This window comes from Anabrus simplex, chromosome 11 (assembly GCF_040414725.1).
Source record: "Anabrus simplex isolate iqAnaSimp1 chromosome 11, ASM4041472v1, whole genome shotgun sequence".
In the NCBI taxonomy this organism is placed as follows: domain Eukaryota; kingdom Metazoa; phylum Arthropoda; class Insecta; order Orthoptera; family Tettigoniidae; genus Anabrus; species Anabrus simplex.
This window is the reverse complement of record NC_090275.1, coordinates 79,203,074-79,224,865: the sequence shown is the minus strand read 5'-3', so window position 1 is coordinate 79,224,865 and position 21,792 is coordinate 79,203,074. Positions and strand designations below refer to the sequence as shown.

General features: G+C 38.0%; 1 protein-coding gene across 1 annotated transcript in view; it reads right to left on the bottom strand.

Annotated features, from left to right (window-relative positions):
• The window catches only part of bbx (bobby sox), a 98,882-nt gene extending 91,484 nt beyond the window's left edge, over positions 1 to 7,398 (bottom strand). Inside the window, exon 1 of the mRNA XM_067155391.2 lies at positions 7,158 to 7,398. Coding sequence (XP_067011492.2) covers positions 7,158 to 7,313 — 156 coding nt within the window. The 5' untranslated portion in view covers positions 7,314 to 7,398. The remainder of the gene's footprint in view (positions 1 to 7,157) is intronic.
• Positions 7,399 to 21,792: the final 14,394 nt, after the last annotated feature.

Here is a 21,792-nt window from a genome sequence, read left to right as displayed (position 1 = left end):
ATCAAGGGGTTGAATTCTTTTTATGGGGATAATTAGGCATATCTCAAAAAATAAAGATATTGCAGATGTGGAAATAGATATTTGGAATGTCCTTTAAAAATAAAAATAAAAACAGTATTTATTTTTTCGCCTTGAGAGAAGACTTTGTCTCACATGTACATTTCTATGTCACATGGTCGTCTTAGCCCCAAAAGGTAATACCACAAACATGGTTTACAAAGAATTTCTGGGCGAGATTTTATACTTTAGGAATTTTCAGATAATGTCTTAGTACAATACCGAGGAACAATTACTTTGATCAAATTACGAAATACACGCGAGCAAAGCCGCGGGTAATTGCTAGTATATATATAGAATAACTTGTCCTGACTGACTGATTCATCATCCCCGAGCCAAAACTACTAGACATAAAGAAATGAAATTTTGGGGACACATTCATATTAAGATGTAGGTGCTCGCCAAGAGAGGATTTTTGGATATTCCGTCACTTAGGGAGTGAAAAGGGGGTTGAAATTTTAAAATGAGTATATCTCAACTCTTTAAAAGTATACAGATGTAAAAATTGGTATTTAGAATCTTCTTTAAAAATAAGGAAACACGTATTTTTTCCCCCGGAAAATCCCAATAGGAGGGGTGAAAAAGGGGTTGAATGCCTTTAATCAGGATACCGGTACTTATATCTCAGAAACTGAAGATATTACAGACCTGAAAATTGGTATTTGGGATCTACTTTAAAAATAAAGAAACAGGTATTTTTTCATTTTTGGAAAATCCAAATAATGCAGGGTGAAAGGGGGGGTGAATTTTTAAAATGAGTGTGTCTACATTTTAAAATTTTAAAAGTTTAGAGATGTAAAAATTGGTATTTAGAATCTCCTTTAAAAATAAAGGAACACGTATTTCTTTGTTTTCTGTAAATCCCAATAGGAGAGGTGTAAAAGGATGAATAATGGGTTGAATGCCTTTAATGAGGATACATATATCTCAGAAACTGAAGATATTACAGAACTGAAAATTTGTATATGGGATCTCCTTTAAAAAAAAGAAACACGTTTTTTTTTTTTTTTTGGAAAATCCAATTGATGGCGGTTATACAGAAGTGACAAATCGGGGTGAATTTTTTGAAAGACTATGTCTACAGAATATCTGAGAAACTTAAAATGTTACAGGCGTAAAAAGTAGGTATTAGGAATCTCCTGTAAATGTAAAGAAACATAGGTGACTTGTTTTTGGAAAACCCACTTAAGGGGAACTAAAATGGAGTGAAATTTTAAAATCAGAATTTCTACAGTATATCTCAAAAAACTTAACATGTTACAGAAGTGAAAAATGCTATTTTTTGTCTCTATTAAAAATAAAGACATGAACTCTCAAAGCCATTTGACATTAATGCTGGACTTTGGCAGGGAAATGGACTTTCACCATTATTGTTTAATTGTGTGTTGGAAAAAATCATGCGGGAATGGAATAAGATGTGTCAACCTAACATCAAGATTGGCAGAAAAATAAAACTCAATTGTTTAGCATTCGCTGATGATCTTGCACTACTTGTTAATGATATGGAAGAAGCTAAATTGCAAATAGAAGAACTTGATAACATAGCAAGAAAAGTTGGATTGCAAATTTCATATGAAAAAACAGAAATAATGCCAACCTTCCCTGTTACAGCACCAACCATTACCTTAGCCAATACCAAACAAATTAAAATTGTGAATAAGTTTAAATATCTTGGTGAAATTATAACTTGGAACACCAATGAAAAATCATCAATAGAAAGCAGAACATATAAGTTAAAAAAAAGCACAACGAATTACATGGCCAACGTACAAGAAAAAGTCTCTTTCAATAAATGCTAAACTTCAACATTACTGTTTCGTCATTAAACCTGAAGCGACTTATGCTTGTGAAACACTAGTTAAATTGAACACCAAAGCAACAACTGATACACTGCAAAAGGTTGACAGAAGGATACTCAGAACAATCATTAATAAAAAACATCAGGTGGATGGACAATGGAGATTATTGCCTAATGCAGTGGTTTATAGGGAAAGTGAATCTATAATAGATACGATGAGAAAAAGAAGAATTGCCTTTTTCTGTCATCTTTCTAGATTAAATGATAATAGGATAATAAAACAACTATTTAATTACTTTTGGAAAAGTAAAACAAAAAATAATTGGTTTAAAGAAGTTCAGAATGATTTAGAAGAGCTGAATATTACAATGAAGCAAATTGAAAATAAAGAAAAAAGGATTCTCAAGAACAAACAAATAAGATTGTCATTAAAAACTGTACAACACAAACAATATGTCATATCTGATGAAGAAAGGGCAGTCAGGTCAGCCAGAATGAAGAGGTTTTGGGAAACGAAGAAGATGATGCAAGCTAAATCTTCAGTTAATTCTTCGTTAACGTAAATGTATTTGGGTTTGATTTAAGTGCTCCGATGTGGGCGTAAACTATGTAAATAAAATAATAAATAATAAAGCGTGTATTTTTAGTTTTCAGAAATACCACTTGGGTGGAAGGGGGGGGTAAAGTGACTGAAAATGGTGTTGAATTCTTTTAATTAGGCTACTGATACCTCAAAAATGAAGATGTTACAGGCGTGAAATTTTATATTTGGAATCTGCTTTAAAAGTAAAGAAACACGTATTCTCGGAAAATCCAATGAAAGGTGGGGGGGGGGGGGTGAAAGAATTGAAAAATGAATTGACTTAATTGTATGAGAATACATACATCTAATAAAAACTAAAGTTGTTACAGACGTGAAAAATGGTATTTAGATCTCCTTTAAAACAAAGAAAAACGCGTTTTGGGGGGGGGGGGGGGGCGGGAGTGAAAAGGAGTTGAATTCCTTTTATGAGGACACACAAATCAAAAACTGAAGAAGTTAGAGTTGTGATAACTGGTATTTAGAAGATCCTTTAGTATTAAAGAAACAAGTATTTTTTGCCGGAAAATTTGCTTTGGGGGGGGGGGAGGAGTGTGAAAGGAAGTGAAAGAAAGTGAATTATTTTTATGGGGATACTTATATCTCAAAACTGAAGGTAACACACGTGAACATTGGTGTTTAGAATCTCCTTTAAACATAAAGAAACACGCCTTCTTTTAATTTTTTTTGGGGGGGGGCATAGGGGTAAATAAACTTAACGGCGGTGGGGTGTAAAAGGAGGCGAGACCAATTGATTTTACTGTTCATAATGTACTTATAAGGAGCCTCCGTTGCTCAGGCGGCAGCGCGCTGGCCTCTCACAGCTGGGTTCCGTGGTTCAAATCCCGGTCACTCCATGTGACATTCGTGCTGGACAAAATGGAGGCAGGACAGGTTTTTCTCCGGATACTCCAGTTTTCCCTGTCATCATTCATTCCAGCAACACTGTCCAATATTTCATTTCGTCATTCATCGATCATTGCCCCAGAGGAGTGCTCCGACAGCCGGCACAATTCCTATTGTCGCCGCTAGATGGGGCTTTATTCATTCCATTCCTGACCCTGTCGAATGACTGGAAACAAGCTGTAGATTTTCGATGTACTTATTCTGATCATAAACCAATCATTTTTAATCTTTCACATCGTGAATTTCTGCGGATTATATATAAAACAATATGCATTCAATTATAAATTTTAGTATAATACCGTAGTGAAGCACGGGTATCTTGCTAGTATATATATATATATATATAGGCTATATATATATAGTAGTATATTTGTCCACAATATTCCACAAAGTTGATTCGTGAAACATATCTTGTTCAAGATTCCAAAACAGCTTATGGATATATTTATATATATATATAACTGGGACGTTTGGGTACTATCAATAACCAGTCTGCTATTTCAAAATCAAAAATAAAATTACCAGCAGGAAACCGTAATTTAATTTCACCCCCACCACATCAACAAAAAGTTAAAGTATTCAATCGTGAAATAACCCACGTTTCAGCCTAGTGCAGCTGCAGGCTCATCAGCTGGAATGCCACACCTGTTCATGATGCTGGCCAAGGTTTCTAAGTGGGAATTTAATTTTCGATTATGCCAAAACAAGTAGAAATAGTCTCCCCTAGTGCACTATTGCTGCAATGTGCTTTAATGGAGGCTTGCAGTGGTTGTCACAGTGGTGTTCTAATCAGAGGTCACAATGGTGTTCTAATCAGAGGTGTGGATTTCCACATGATAAGCTTGCTGCCACACTGGAGCAAAATGAGAGGTAACCATGGCTGAAAATACTTGAAAACTTTCAATTTTGTTGATAAAATCAATTGTTCTTGGCGATACATTTGTTCTTTGGAGTTCGAAGATCTTTTTTCAAACTTTCTCATTTTCTGTTACATCCAGAGACTAAATGGAATGCACCCACCCGATTTTGTACTCTTTGGTTTTGAGAACAGATTGTTTTGAAAAAAAAAATGAATGAATGATGTAAATCAAGTTTTAAGTTTGTGGAAAATAATAAAAGCCAACACTTGTGTAACTATCAGACGAATTCCGTTTTATCGGGTAGATTTTCGGGTTCGACATAACCTTTTCTTTGAAGTCTTCTACTATTTTTCCTTCTTGGAACTCCAAGCAATAATTAAAATTCTTAAAATTCTTGAAAAAAGTATACCTTATTCTTTTTTAAAAAAAAAATCATCAGCAACTAACCTCTTCCACACAATACTTTTAATTTTTTTCACTTTAAATTCAGGGCAGTCTATTGTTAAGGATGATAACTGAATGGGTAGGATTCTAAAGAAAAAACATGAATTAAAATAATAATAATAATAATAATAATAATAATAATAATAATAATAATAATAATAATAATAATAATATTCTGCAGATTTAATTTAACTTCAAAATCTATCCTGTTCTCTTATTCTATAACATTGGCATTTTTAGTGGAAAGTAGTATATTTGTCCACAATATTTCACGAAGTTGATTTGTGAAATATATCTTGTTCAAGATTCCAAAGCGGCTTATGAATTGTTCTTATAAGAATCCAATCATTTGAGTACTGAATTAATTGCCATAGTAATGTGCTATACTTCAAAAAATTGTCTTTAATGCTGCTGATCTGTTTGAGTTTTTTTTTTTTTTTTTTTTAGCAGATTTAATCACTGGTCAAAGTCATGAGCCAAGGTAAGTCTTCAACAATCCTCTCCAGATATAATGGTCTTGGGACAGCCCTCTGCAAGATCACTCCTCACTCCAGCACCAGCATTTAAAACAGACTTTCAGCGTATTAGGTTGTGTCGAGTTCATATAATACATGCCAAAAAAGATGTTAGGAGCAGCTGGCGGCTAGCATGCACTCTACAGTTGTGCTGGCCATAGGCCAGACCTGCAGCTTAAGATTCTTACCAACAGAACAAGAATGACCAAGGCCAGTGTACTTCAACTGGGAAAGCGTCAAACACAAAATCCAAAGGGCAGAGGTATGTTTGATTGGCCATTTTATCTGTACTGCACATCTCTTTGGCCATCGTGAAAGCTAGATATTCAGTCCTTTGTGCGTCTCTCCTCCTTCAGCATTTGTAACTGATCTGACGTCATCTTGCCACTGCCTTACTTTCCTTGTGAAGCCCAACAGTATCTTTACACACCTCTTTGGTCTGTTCTAAGTATCTCTTTTGTAAATTCTTTCAGTATCTATTTCTCACAACCATAAGTTAGCACAGGGAGAATGCACTGATCATAAACTGTTTTCTTCTGATTTACTTGACTAGAAGACCACTGAATGCCTCCAATATGCTTGCTATCACAGTTTGATGTAATTGTATTCAATTACACTGAGCCTAATTATCCGAAAAAATAGCAGATAAAACTATTTTTTTAAATCAAAAAGAGTGGTCTAGATTCAGTATTCTGTTCCTGATGACTTTTTTGTATATCCTGTAAGTACCATCAAGTGTTGTATTGGATTATAAATCATACCGATCAGTTGGTAGCACTAGCACTTCAAATTCTCACTGGAGCAAGTTTTGGCAAGTCCAATAAATTGCAACCCTTTTTTTAACATACCCGTTTCTTTTTTTTTCTTTACAAGTTGTTTTACGTCGCACCAACACAGACAGGTCTAATGGCAACGATGGGACAGAAGAGGACTACGAGTGGAAAGGAAGCGGCCGTGGCCTTAAGGTACAGCCCCAACATTTGCCCAGGGTGAAAATGCGATACCATGGAAAACCATCTTCAGGGCTGCTGACAGTGGGGTTCGACCCCACTATCTCCCGACTACTGGATACTGGCTGCATTTGGTCTTCTTCTTCTTCCGGTGCTGTCTCCTCACAGAAAGTTGGCAATCATCACGGAGCTTTCTCTTTGCGTTTCCCGTATCAGAGTTCCAATTTCATACATGTCAATCCACTGTCTGAGGTCCTGTGCCCAAGACAATTTTCCCTGCCCATGCTCATACTTCTCTTCTATTCTGCCTTCTATTATCAGTTGTATCAGGTTGTATTTTAGAAGATGTGTCTGTGTTTTGTGACGTTTACTACTTCACACGATTTCCTGGTATGCCATAGTACCTCCTTGTTGGATATGTAGTCTACCCAAGGGATTATTCTATTTATGAACCTAAATTTTTAAAAAAACTATATTGAGATATAATTTGAATTAATATCATGCAAGCTTTCAAATTGCAGAATAGCAGCAAAGAGAAGTAGATCACACTTTCTCAATGCATTCACAGACTATGGATGTAGACCTACTTAAAACGTCAAAGCTGATAGGTTAGCGAAGCATGCCATCCCTAACCACCTTAATTTTAGGTAGAAGCTCAGAAATTTGGATTACTATATTTATTTTGAAGCAGATTCTGTAATTCCTTCTTAAGCTTTTTATTTTATTGGTTTGATTACCAATATATGAACATTTCTCATCATTTCTCAGGCTTTACAGTGTGACAAGCTTTACCTGACCAAGAAAAATGTTGCACCAAAAATTGATGTTCTTTCCAAGGGTATTCCCATTTCTCTCCACAGCAGTTTTACCCCACTATTCCACTGTGCTTTGCAAGATCAATCATCGCTGCAGATCAGTGCATCAGTTCTCATGCCACCAACTATCCATCTCAGCATTAACCTAGTCAAAGCATGTCGATGGCAATGGCAGTGGATTTTAATATCCTCAAGATTCACGATGGCAGCAGCAGTTAAGATTACAACTAACCTGTTTGGCAAGATCTGTGTATGATGTCTTCTCTGTTGGTTCCAGATTTGCCCACCACTCACCAAGGATCTTGGTGATGGAACGATTTTCAAGATTGGGGTACCGTTTTCGAACCACACCACGGTGACGTTTGCAAAAGATGAGAAATGCATTCATTGGTCGACGAGCATGGTGAGCTGGCTCTCCTAGATGACACTCCACCACCTCGTCGTCAAAATGGGCCTCGCCCAGCTCACCCTCAGATGCCTCGTCTTGTTCAGTGGGTGGTTCCTGAAAGATATCATATCTGCCCTCAGTATCAATACTCCAACCCACTGAACATATCATTATATGTTTTGTTAAAATCAAGTTTCTTTATATATTAATGATATCAGAGAGGGCTCATGTTTCAATTCCTTAGATGTGGATGGCAGTAGGTTGTTTCATTTCATGTGCATATAATATGAAGAGAATAAGCAGCATGATAAAATGGTTGTCAGAATGGTAGTGAACAAATACTCTCTTTCAAAAGGGTATGAGAATTCAGTCAGTAATGTGAGTTTGACCAAAAGCATTTCATGAACAGCACAGAGGAATTGTAATCATGGAATTATGAACTAAAGAAAGCATTGATGATCATTTTCATGCACTAATTTTATGACTTTTTCTCTTTTCATGTACTGAACATTGTAAAAGTCACAAAGAGCAATTATGTCTGAATTATGTATGAATATTTATGAATATCTCATTTCCTATCTCCTAGCTTATAAATTTCATATGTTGTATATACCATTTCCTTTTCTACTTGGTAAGCAGTTCAATATATATCAATAACTATTCAATTAGGATGATCCAAACTTTTCATGAAGCGACAGTTCAGGTTTGTGAATATTACATTAACTGGTGTATGTTTCTACAGCAGAACATCGTTATAGTGATATCTGTTTCAGTGGTACTTCATCTATAACATTAATAATCAGTGGTACTACCAGCCTTGTTTAATATGACAAGTCATAATATACGTAAGCCTATAATGGAAGCCATTTATTTTTAATTTCAACAAAATTAATCTATAACTGGACTTTAGCAGGGAGATGGACTCTCACCATTATTGTTTAATTGTGTGTTGGAAAAAATCATGCAGGAATGGAATAAGATGTGTCAACCTAACATCAAGATTGGCAGAAAAATAAGACTCAATTGTTTAGCATTCGCTGATGATCTTGCACTACTTGCTAATGATATGGAAGAAGCTAAATTGCAAATAGAAGAACTTGATAACATAGCAAGAAAAGTTGGATTGCAAATTTTATATGAAAAAACAGAAATAATGCCAACCTTCCCTGTTACAGCACCAACCAATACCAAACAAATTAAAATTGTGAATAAGTTTAAATATCTTGGTGAAATTATAACTTGGAACACCAATGAAAAATCATCAATAGAAAGCAGAACATATAAGTTAAAAAAAAGCACAACGAATTACATGGCCAACGTACAAGAAAAAAATCTCTTTCAATAAATGCTAAACTTCAACATTACTGTTCTGTCATTAAACCTGAAGCGACTTATGCTTGTGAAACACTATTTAAATTGAACACCAAAGCAACAACTGATACACTGCAAAAGGTTGACAGAAGGATACTCAGAACAATCATTAAAAAACATCAGGTGGATGGACAGTGGAGATTATTGCCTTATGCAGTAGTTTATAGGGAAAGTGAATCTATAACAGATACGATGAGAAAAAGAAGAACTGCCTTTTTCTGTCATCTTTCTAGATTAAATGATAATAGGATAATAAAACAACTATTTAATTACTTTTGGAAAAGTAAAACAAAAAATAATTGGTTAAAAGAAGTTCAGAATGATTTAGAAGAGCTGAATATTACAATGAAGCAAATTGAAAATAGAGAAGAAAAAGGGATTCTCAAGAACAAAAATAAGATTGTCATTAAAAACTGTATAACACAAACAATATGTCATATCTGATGAAGAAGGGCAGCCAGGTCAGCCAGAATAAAGAGGTTTTGGGAAACGAAGAAGATGATGCAAGCTAAATCTTCAGTTAATTCTTTGTTAACGTAAATGTATTTGGGTTTGATTTAAGTGCTCCAATGTGGGCGTAAACTATGTAAATAATAACTGCGAGGTTTTCAGTCTGTCCAAACTAAACTGACAGGCTGATAAGCAACATAGTTATATAGATATTATACAAAAGTCTACCTCGTACTTTTTTTTTTTTTTTTTTAACAATTTGTTTTATGTCGCACCGAAACAAATAGGTCTTGTGGCAAAGATTGGATAGAGACCCTCTTCAGGACTGCCGACAGCAGGGTTCCAACCCACAATCTCCTGCATGCAAGGCGACACCTATGTGACACAAACTGCGCAGTCAATCGCTCAGTTAATGTAATTTTAAAACCACCGTTTGGATTAGGATCACTGCTAAGCGGAAATTTTATCAAAGGAAGAAATAAACGTTGCCAAAGCCGATGTCAATTATAATTTGCCATTATTTGAATTGCTGCGAAAAATAAACTGATATTTTGCGCCAATGTAAGCAACAGTAAAAGGAGGCACAAACATATAACAATGTGTAGAAGCATGATTTTTTCTCATTAATTCTTGAACGATTTTGCGAGAAGGATCCTTATTTTCACGTTATTTTGCACAATAGACATTGCCATATCGCTTTAATTTCGCTTTAATGAAATTAACCATTGTTTCCTTAGTTGGTTGAAGCCATTTCCGGACTGCAGGGTCGTCTAGCTTCTCCAGTGGGATGTTGGCTTTGAGTAGCATCGCTGATGTTTCGTGAAAAAATTCTGTTTTTTCACTCTTAGCTTTCTTTTGCATATCTAATGAGAGTTCTATTGTTGCCTGCCGTTTCACTGTTGGAGTGAAAAATTTACGTCTGAATGTTCCTTATTTTTAAAACAATGTTTTGAGAGTTTTTTCTCCCACTCGATACGAACATCACAAAATTTACACATTAAAATATTGCTTTCCGAAACGTATAAACCTTCACTCGCGAACTGTTTAGCTCTGCTGTGCTTTGTAACACTTTTTGAGCGACCCAGCTACTGTCTATGATCACTTTCTTAATTTTACCTGACCACGAAGCCGAAATACACCAGTCAGTTGTGCTGCTTGTAGACGTCATTAGGGATTCCAGGATTGCACAATGCCGTGAGGAGACAGGCTGGGGTGGGATTACCAGCTACCACAAGAAAAACATTCCAAACACTTCGTTTGGCAAGAAGCCTAGAGCCAACCCCTTTTCTTTGATGCCATGTCTTAAAGAGATTTTCCAGAACATTAATGATAACATATTTATTTCCTGTTGATCTTTGTTCACTCTTCCTTTTCTTTTCATACATAATCTTGGAACAAAATGTCAAGTTCGTTATTCACTACAGATTTTGCTGTAATATTGGGCTTATCACGAAATAATTGAATTTTGCTTTAAAAGGGCCTTATCACTTTAATTCACGAACGTAATATCCATATTTTCTTAACCAGAAACATATGATTCGTAAAGATATCGCAAAATCGCTTCAAAATATTTTTTGTCGCATTTATCGTTAATGCGAAAAAAATCATGCCTCTAACAACGTGGTATGTGAAGAGAAGGAGTGTCCATGTGTCCATGAAGTGTCCATGAAGAGAAGGAAGAAACTTTTATCCCAACAGAGAGTGATACTAACAGAGGCCATGAGAGCTGCAAACATGTACTACAAAATCAGGGGAAGATGCAGTGAAACTGTGATGTTCTAATTCACCCTAGATCTACTAGATGGCAGGGTAAACCAAATCTCTCTTGAGCATCTACAGCCAAATTTTATTGAATTCTGTCAGGTAAACACAAAATGTGTCACCAGAGATCTTTCAAATGTCAACATGGTACAACCTGGAGTGTCGAATGGACTTCTTCCCACACTTAAAAAATTTAATGTACCTGTTCTACAATCATTACTAGAGGTATATGTTTACCTGAGGAGGGGAAACTTGTAAGAAACTAGCAACTCCCTCTTGCATGCAGGATGGTGGGTTCTGTCTGCAACCACTCAACCTTACTCAACATGTTATCGACCACCAGTAAAAGACATAATAGAACTACAGGCTCCTGGAGTCTACCACACTGAATGTAGCTGCAGAACATGCTATATTTGGTAAAACGAAATGTCTGATCTGGTATAGAGAACACATCTGACACACTAAGAACCAAGACATAGGCATTTCAGCTGGAGCCAAGCATTCCTACGAAACAAGACACAAAATATCATTTGACAAGACCAAGATCCTAGCAGCTATCCCTCGGAATCTTGAAAGGAAAATCCTTGAGGTTACCGAAATTAAGAAACACCCGAACAATATTAATTTAGAAGAAGGATATAAAATCAGCAATTCTTGGATGCCTATCATACATAGATGCAGACCACAACACAAATACGCAGGGCAAACCTCAAGTTACACAACAGCGCAGGCAAGTCCCACAACCTGGCTGTTACACAAAACGTTCCAGAATTCTCACGAGACAACGAGGGGCGCCTACGTCAACCAGAGAGGGTAGGATACTTAAGGCCAAGGACAGTAACTACTCTCGTAGTGCGACTGCTGCCTAGGAGACTGATTACCTCAGATCAAGTAGGGGTATTTCAGTTGCCTTGACAAAGAATACTGTAATGTATTCGAAACGTTGGCAACTGCACGAAATGTACAGAAAACAACAACTCGGTTCAACCCGAAAGAAGAACTAAATTCTACACACTGTGGAAGTTGATCAAGTTCCGCAGAGCACCGGTCTGACTCTTCAGCAGGCTTTAACAGAAGCTGAACATCGTCAAAGTTGGCGCCGCTTAATCAAGAATATTGTGTGAAGTCAAATGGAGTCACGATGCTCATCATTGAGTTATACGACGCATGATGATGAAAAATGGGAAACCATGAAAAGCCATTTTCAGGATTGCATGGTTCAAACCCACCATCTCCTGAATGCAAACTAACAGCTACGCAGCCCAAACCACACAGTCAACTCACTCAGAGGGTCTAACATGTTTTAACAAAGAACAATGTTTCTAAAATATTGCTCTTCTTTCCACACTTGAATCCCAGAATTAAGCCCTTAATTGACAATTGATATTGATATTAATAAATTACAGCTGTCAAGTTTGTTGTCACAACAGTCTGGCTGGCAAGTTCTATAGATCTGTTTATGAATCAAGAATTAATCAATACTCCATTTTAACTTCTGAAAACAATCATTCTTAAAATATTAAACATGGACTAATATTATGCCCCTATTGTTCATTTCTTATAAACATCAAAGTACAGATCGTGTAGTAGTCGCTGACTAAAAAGGAAGTCAAAGTCAGAGCCAGCTGAAGTCAATCAGTGGGTACTTTTCTCCGGCAATTCATACCATATTCCAAGCAAGACAGTATTTATTTTATTTTGAATTCTTCCTGCAACAAAATACAGGCTGCCTTGGAGACAAGGAGTACAATTATAAGAGATGATTATCATACATCAAACTTAACAGTCATCGACGTTTGGGTAAATGTTTGTAATCTGAACAGTGAGAGCTAACATAGCAACCAGGAGTGGTGTCCCATGTATTCTTGAGAACAGTTTCATTTATAGGCTATGATAACAATCCCCCTATTACAATACTCACTTTTGGGTGGCCATGTACCCTGGATGTGGATCTATTGCAGAATGTTTGAAATCCCAAACTAGGAGGTTCTCTATCGGACCGGGAAATGAGGAGAAGTCTTAACCCTTGACTAAACGCAGGAAAGCAGCCAGCCTACTTTTGTCACATCTTCAGAAATTACAAAAATAGCCTGATACAATTGATCACAGAAGACAGACGAAAAATATGGACATGAGTGGAGATGATTATCCTAGATGCAGAACCTCCGACAGTGGTTCAATATCCATGATTAAGTCAATTCTGATACAGGAAATGCAATGTTGTGTGTGTCCTCCGCCGCCTGCAAGCTCCGCAACCCGCCCAGCATCGACGCTTCTAGATACCACGAGGTGTAGACTGCAGCGTGCTGACATAATCGTGTATGACGTCAGTCAGCGGATATAAATTGGGCGACGTCTTCTCCACTGAAGGCACTCCCACAGTGTCCAGCGATCAGACTACACCGTATGTCAAACACGGAAGTACCCTCTTAAAAAGTGCTCTGAACAGGTGGACTAATTCTGGTCGGGACATCTCTGCCTCAAATATCCTGCCTCCCGTATCACCGACATTCATCCTGTCCTAGCATTCTGTTACTCACGAACTTTACCACAAGTTCCCTGCAAGTTCTCCAACTTCGGCCTAGCATTCTGCTACCACGAACTTTAATCCAAGTTCCCTGTATAATTCTACAAACTACAGATAGTCATCAGCTATCACGGACATTGGTTACTTCAAGGGTCCTATCTTATCAAGAAAGACAGCATTGTACATATGAATATTAATATACTGTATGATTGTATTTTTTCACAGACCATCAGTCTACTAGTTTAGGCCATTATTTAACGTGTGCAGCGCTTCAAGCATCAAGTCAGTTTTCGTTCCTTTTTTGTATATACTGTGGAAAGATTTACAAATAATAAACTTTTATGTTGTGCTTTGTATATCGAGTTCCTTGTATACAACATGCAAGATAGGAATGGTCACCAAACTTCCATGAGGGGACATCATATGATGATGATCATCAGTTTTCATACCCCCTAGGGGCAGGGTCCACTCTATGGTTCTGCCAGTCAGGATGTAGATTTACGTTCTTCATGTGAATGTGTACCTTATCAGCTCATCACTGCTTCAGTCATCTCAAGGATCTCTTTCCAACAACGCCACATGTGTAGCTCATCTTTGGTTGCAAGCATATTCCCAAACCATTCATTCTTCTCCTGGACAAGCACAACATCAAACTGATTTCTTAAATCTCCCTTGGAAACATGATCCAATTCAGAGATGACATCTGACCATATGAACATCTTTGCCTGCATAATGCTTAGCTGATGTTTTTCGTAGCCGGCTGACATTCAGTATCATTGTGTGATATATCTTTCATTTGAGATGGTCTACTATCAGGCTTCGTTAATCCTTGCATTCTCTTCTTCAATAGGTCATTCCATAAGTTGGCCACTGTCAGCATTAGCAGACACCAAAACATTTAAACTACACCACTTGCAACAGTTTCCCACCAACTTGGATTGTTCCGATTTCTTAAGTCTGACTTCATATTCAGTTTTCCGTTCACTGAGTTGCAGTCCACACTGCTCCACCTGACCACTCCATTCTTGGGCCTCTTTTACAACACTTTCTTAAACATGAAACATTTTGATGGGCATCATGATTGACCTGGAGAAGGTAAATGTTACTGTACCTATTTTGTAGTTATCTGTAATGTCAAAATCATAGTTTATTTTTAAGGTCCACCTTTTCAATACAAACTATGCAATTTTTACATTACATCTCCATTCAGGGACTAGTTTCGACCTAACTGTAGGTCATCATCAGCCATAAAGCAAATCATACAAATACACTGAATAAAATAAACAATGTACAGACACAATGGCCTTAAAATAAAACTGTATGCACAACCCATAAAATTCAAGTTCAGATTGGTTACATAAATACATTCTATTAAAAGTTCAGTCGATTAAAGACACAGTGCACTATGTTAAAAAGTTGTTTTTGATAGAGATTTATAAAATGCTGGTTCAAGTTGATGCATAGAAATTCAATTAATGCTGGCTCCCTAAATATGCTGCATTCAATTAAAAGTTCAATTGAGCCAAAGTCAAGGTGTCTTGTCTTTCTTTTTTTTTGCTTTAAGGCGCACCAACACAGATAGGCCTTTTGGCGACGACGGGAGAGGAAAGTCCTAGGAATTGGAAGGAAGTGGCCGTGGCCTTAATTAAGGTACAGCCCCGGCATTTGCCTGGTGTGAAAATGGGAAACCACGGAAAACCATCTTCAGGGCTGCCGATCAAGGAGTCTTCAAGATGTTAAAAATATTTGAGTTATGTACACAAACACATATTCAATACACATGAATGCTATGCATGGTGTTAGAAGGGCTCTTCTGTTTAAACTCTTGAATGCTGATGATTGTTGCGCATGGAGGTCTAAATATATTGGTAGTTTCTGGAAGGAGGTGGGATTTTGCAGTTTAATGCAGACCGTAAAGTTGATCTGAATAAATAATAGCCAAGATTAGAAAGAGGCTGGGGGGAAGAATATAAATAAAGGACATTATGTTGTATAGGAATCACCTCGTGCTGCAATGTGTGGAGCAAAGCTCGATGTGAGGCGTGACTGAGGGGTAGAGTGGATGAGGTTCTACAGGAGACTTGAAGAGGAGATGCGGGGAGAAAGAGAGGGGAAGGAAGGGAAGCGGAAAGGAAGGGGATCAAGGCGGGGCTGAGGGATGCGGGAATACGATTCGGTGTATTTGTGTGATTTGCTTTATGGCTGATGATGACCTATAGTTAGGTCAAAACTAGTCCCTGAACGGAGATGTGATGTAAATATTGCATAGTTTGTATTGAAAAGGTGGACCTCAAAAATAAAATATTTACATTAACTATTATTGTGATCAACAGTTCACTATGGAACAATCATCATGAAACTGATATCATTTGAATATCTGCAAACTGATGAGTAGACGTTATCCTACAAAATAAGGAAAGGACCGTTCTGGAAACATATGCAGTCAAAGCTATGCTGAAAGCAAAAAAATCCTTATATATAGAAAATCAAGTCCTTAGGGAGGCAGAAGAAGCACTTAAAGACCCTTCTGTAGCCACCAGGAGAAAGTCTAATAGAAAACAATCGGAAATCCAAAAGGAAGTATGGGAAAAACACTTCTCGCAGATTCTGAACATAGCACAATCCCAAACTGCATACAACACTACCCACCACACAGGAACTAGCCCAGTCTCACAATTCACAACAGAGGAAGCGAGAGCAGCAATAAAGGAGACAAAAAACAGGAAGGCGACCGGCCCAGGTGGGATCTACAACGAGATGCTAAAAGACTCAGCAGAAACACTAAGTGAGCTATGGACAGACCTGTCCAATAGATGCCTATCATCAGGGGAAATACCAGACGAATGGAGGAAATCCACGACAAAAGTCATCTACAGAGATAAAATATTGCTTTCCGAAACGTATAAAGGTATTGCCCTGGAGAATACCATTTTCAAAGTCTTTACAAACCTAATCCTCAAGAGACTCACTCCAGCACTAGATCCAATGATCCCTGAACAGCAATTCGGGTTCAGGAAAGGAAGATCCACCTTGCATGCCAAAAGCAATCTATTAAACAACATAGAGGAAGCTCTTAGACATCCCAAAGGAATATTTCACACAGTATTCGTAGACTTCACAAAAGCTTTTGACTTATTGACCAAATCAAAGCTTGTTCAAAAACTAGAACATATGTTAACGGAGGACACGTCCGACTTGTTGGCTGAATGGTCAGCGTACTGGCCTTCGGTTCATAGGGTCCCGGGTTCGATTCCCGGCCGGGTCGGGGATTTTAACCTTCATTGGTTAATTCCAATGGCCCGGGGGCTGGGTGTTTGTGCTGTCCCCAACATCCCTGCAACTCACACACCACACATAACACTATCCTCCACCACAATAACACGCAGTTACCTACAAGTGGCAGATGCCGCCCACCCTCATCGGAGGGTCTGCCTTACAAGGGCTGCACTCGGCTAGAAATAGCCAAACGAAATTACCGGAGGACACGGATTCACACGGGTAATAAGGAACATTTTGGCCTACAACAAATTGGAAGTATGCGATGGAATATTGACCTCAAAAGAAATAACCCAGACAAATGAAGGAGTTCTGCAAGGGGACTCACTGGGTCCCACCCTGTTTAACGTCGCGACAGCAGACATCACAATGATTCTAGAGGAAACAACTTCATTTTCTCTCTATGTTCACGCAGACGACATGGTCCTCGGTTCCCCAAACCGGCAAGAGCTACAGAAAGTACTAAACCACCTTCACAATTGGGCAGTTTATAACGATCCCAACATAAACCAGAGAAAGACAGTGTACATGGCTTTTTGAAAAGGGGGAAAATTAGCAGCGGAAAACAAAAGGACTCTCAGCAAAGAAGAACTCACATCGGACAATACCTACAAATACCTCAGCGCCACCCTGCAAATAACATGCCACTCTTTCAGACACCACATAAAGGAACGAGCAACAGCTGCCATCAGAGGAATATACGATCTGAAGAACATAAGCAAACTCTCACTACGAACAGCAATGACACTCTTCCATGCCAAAATAACTCCCACTATCTATACAGCCTAGAGATAATATGGGAAAGGCTAACCACAACAGACCTCACCACGACAGAAAAAGTGAAAGCACGATTCCTTAAGAGAGCACTGGGCGTGGCAAGATCGTCACTGTCCAGACTAGTCTCTGAATTAGCAAGGGAACCTTACTATATAGAAGACCTCCAATTCAAACTACACCTACCATCTACCCTGCAAATGGAGAAGGTACTTGAGCAGAAGCTTCTGAAACAACAGGACATACCACTGGATTTTTACGCAACGGAAGCAATGACCGACAGACGATGGACACAGGAAAATCAGGAACTAAGAAACGTAGTCACAAGACTCGCCATACACGGCTTCCATCACAAAATTTGTAAAAGCATAAAATATCATGAACCTAACAAAGAATGCATATGTTCTCTGTGTGAGAAGCCATGCGACAAATACCACATAACACTGTGTAGTAACAGGGAAAAGAGCATAGTTGACTATAGCAAAGACTAAACCGCTTCGAGCATCCGTAATTCACAGTATGTTGTGTGACAATATTTCAAGCTTACTATGTAACCTTGAAACCTATTATTGTATCTCATTATACGGCCATCTGGCTGCAATAAATTCTTATTATTAAGGTATACCTCTAAGTTGAGCAATGTGAGACGAGAAGTTTGATTATGTTTAATTGCCAGTAAGTGCATTATAATTTATCTGCAATGGTAACTTTCTTGTGCGTATTGGTTTATTAACCCCATAAGAAGAGCGGCAAACACAGACTCTGTCAATGTCAATATGTTTCTCAAGCAGGTCCCACTTGTACAGAAGCCAATCAACAGAGTGAACAAAGGCAAGTCCTTATGCAAGTGGGCATAAAGAAAGAAAGAAAGAAAGAAAGAAAGAAAGAAAGAAAGAAAGAAAGAGAGAGAAGGAAGTAAAAATACCCCTCAGTTCTTTTCAATGTGACAGCAACATGATAACTTTGACTTGAAAATTAACAGTCTCAGCTTGCTAAAAATAGTAAACAAACAAAACATCCAGAAGTACACATGGATAAGTTATACTGGAAGAACCATATATCAATAATAAAAAAATCAAACGTGCTACAACAGAACTGAACTATGGTTCAATCAAAGGAAACATAACATTCTTTCATAAAACTAATCAGACTCATCATAAGGAAGAGTAAAGAGCAAGATCCGAGGAGACAAGTTGACGGGAGAAATACCAAATTCAATTAATAATTTGCTGGAAAATTCTGGGACTAATTCCTGATATGATTGTACATTAAATATATATAGATACACTGCAATGGATTTTCTGATACAAAAAATGATTGGCTCAAAATTTTCAAGTAGAAGCATGACCGAAAGAAAGGAGCACATTTTCTGAGATTTCTTGGACAGAGGTTTACATCAATTTTGTCCATAAAAGGGTAAGTAAGAGAGGATCTGAAAGAAATAGGCCTTACAATGGAAGACACCACAAATAAGATAAAATTGAATACAAAACTCAAGAATAAAAACCTCCGCTTTACCCTTACATGAAACAAACCAACAACATGCATATTTTCAACTGAGGAAAGGGCGCGAAGATCAGAGCGTCTGAAGAAGTACTGGCAGGACAACAAAGCCCGAAGCCGAACAATCTCTTCAAAGAGACCTGAACAATGGACTGACTAAAGCGATCCTATGTAGTCATAAAACAAGAAGAAGAAGGGTGCAGTGAAAGCAACTATATGGAAGATGGAACTAGCATACCATTATCTATTAGTTAAAGATTTTGAGAAAGATTCTAGGATCCAGGTATACTGATGGACAACAGACACAAACCAAACGAGCTATACAAGGAAACAGAAGGAATTGTGGAATCGATGAGAAAGATACGAACCCAGTTTTAAAGATATATCCTCAGGATGAATGAAGAGAAGCTCACACGAAAGATCCTGATTGGTTTTGAGGGCAAAAGGTTGTTCCAAGATGGCTCACCGAAATACGTAAGAATGCGGAGAAAATGTGCATCACACAAGAAGATATCAAGGATCGAAGCAAATTCAGAAGAATGGTATCACATTTCAGTGGTTTCCGAGAGGAAGTTGGAAGAAAACCTCTGAACATGGCCTTTTTGGAAGAACAAAGAAAAGAAACTTAAGCAACCAATGAAGGAATACCGGCAGAATAACAAAGCCAACGGTGAAAGACGAATATGTATACAATATGGTGAAGCAGTTATTCACTACATATTGCTCTGAACGCTGCTTATCACTTTTTTAACATAATAGAACTATGCAAGCTTATTAGCAAATTATGTTGCATCATACCATTATCTATTAGTTAAAGATTTTGAGAAAGATTCTTGGATCCAGGTAGGGCTTATATTGATGGACAACAGACACAAAACCAAACAACGAGCTATACAAGAAACATACATACATATATACATCTTCTGCCTCTTTCTCTCTTCTTCCTCTGAAAGCTTAGCAGTATCCTCTTCCCTTGTCTCCTCCACTAATGTTTCTCTATCCTGAATGCCAATGCATGTGTTATGTACAGAGCCATCAAGAGTCATAATGATGCCCAAAAAAAAAAAAAAAATTACAAGAAGACCAGGACAAGTAAACAGAAAATCCTTAAATCTAAGTACCAAATGTAAATATATCTGCTTAGAACCAGGCAGCCTGTGTCACAGTCTCCTGATGCAAGGCAATATTCCTTTGAAATGTTTATCATTGAAAATATTATGATTTATCTTAAGCGGAACAGGCACATTAAGGAAATGAGATGCAAGGCTTTTAGGATTCCTGGATTCATCCACTGGAATCTGTAAGGGTTCAGGAGTGAAGCCCTCCAAGCTGCTTACATATCATTGGGAAGGCCAGTACTAGTGTACGATTCTTCCTACCTGGCACCCCACCACTGACGACATCTGAGCAAGATGGAAGGAGTTTTACTAGAAGAGCAACATACCTTGAAGGATTTTACTGTCTCCTCGGCTATAGAACCACCTTCCACCTAAAATTAAACGGTTGTCCCTACTCCAGTTCTGTTGCAAAGTGAAGACTACGAGATGGCAAAACTGATGGGAATGAAATAGAATGTGTTTTATGTTGGATGAGAGAGAGAGGAATTTATTGTAAGCTACATTAGCTGCACATACACTGAGGTGATCAACAGGACTTACGCTTTTAGAAGGAATGTAAATGTTAACATTCGTTACATATTGCTCTTAACGTTGCTTTATCACTTTAAGATAACAGAACTACACAAGTTTATTAGCAAATTGTGTTGCATCATCATCTCCTCCTCCCAAAAGCTCTCTATCTTCTTCCTCTGAGAGCTTAGCAGTATCCTCTTCCCTTGTCTCCTCCTCTAATGATTCTTTATCCTGAATGTGTGTGTTATGTAAAGAGCGATCAAGAATCATAATAATGACCCGCCCCCCCGAAAAAAAATTACAAGAAGAAATTTACTACTGGATAACGCCCTTCAACACAGCTTATTCATCAAATGACCCCATCATTTCCTTGTAGACAATGTTTTTTGGGGTAGCTTGAAGTACATGCATAAAAAAAAATAAGTGCAGATCTGCTGTTGACCCAAGAGCTGGAGGCATACGTAGAGTTGTTCAGTCGTCAGCTGGGTACATGGGAGAAGCAGTTCGAGAGCACACCAACACCTGAAACCTGTCTGTCCTTGAAATTTTTTGTTAACCATCGCAAAGCAGACACTTACTGAAAACTGTAAGTGTTTAAACTGAAAAGGGAGAGTGCAATTGGGCTGATCACAGGCAGGCAGTCAAGGAGGGAATTTTTTTTTTGCTATTTGCTTTACGTCGCACCGACACAGATAGGTTTTATGGCGACGATGGGATAGGAAAGACCTAGGAAGTGGAAGGAATTGGCTGTGGCCTTAATTAAGGTACAGCCCCGGCATTTGCCTGGTGTGAAAATAGGAAACCACGGAAAACCATCTTCAGGGCTGCCGACAGTGGGACTCGAACCCACTATCTCCCGATTACTGGATACTGGTCGCCCTTAAGCGACTGCAGCTATCGAGCTCGGTAATGAGGGAATTAGACCAGCAAGTGACTGCCTTGTCTCTCCACTACCATCTCACACATCTTCAGCTACCTTTGGAATAAGGAATGAAGCTTGAGCTCTTGAAACACACATGGGTAAGTTAATTTGAAAGAATCAGCAGCTAATTCAAAAGCCTTACTGTAAATGTGCCTAGACAAGAGATTGCAACAAGGATTGATCACAAGGTTGGCCACTGGTAGGCAAATTCATCTGGACTGTTGTCAATGACAGACAGTCAAGTAAAATGAAATGGCGTATGGC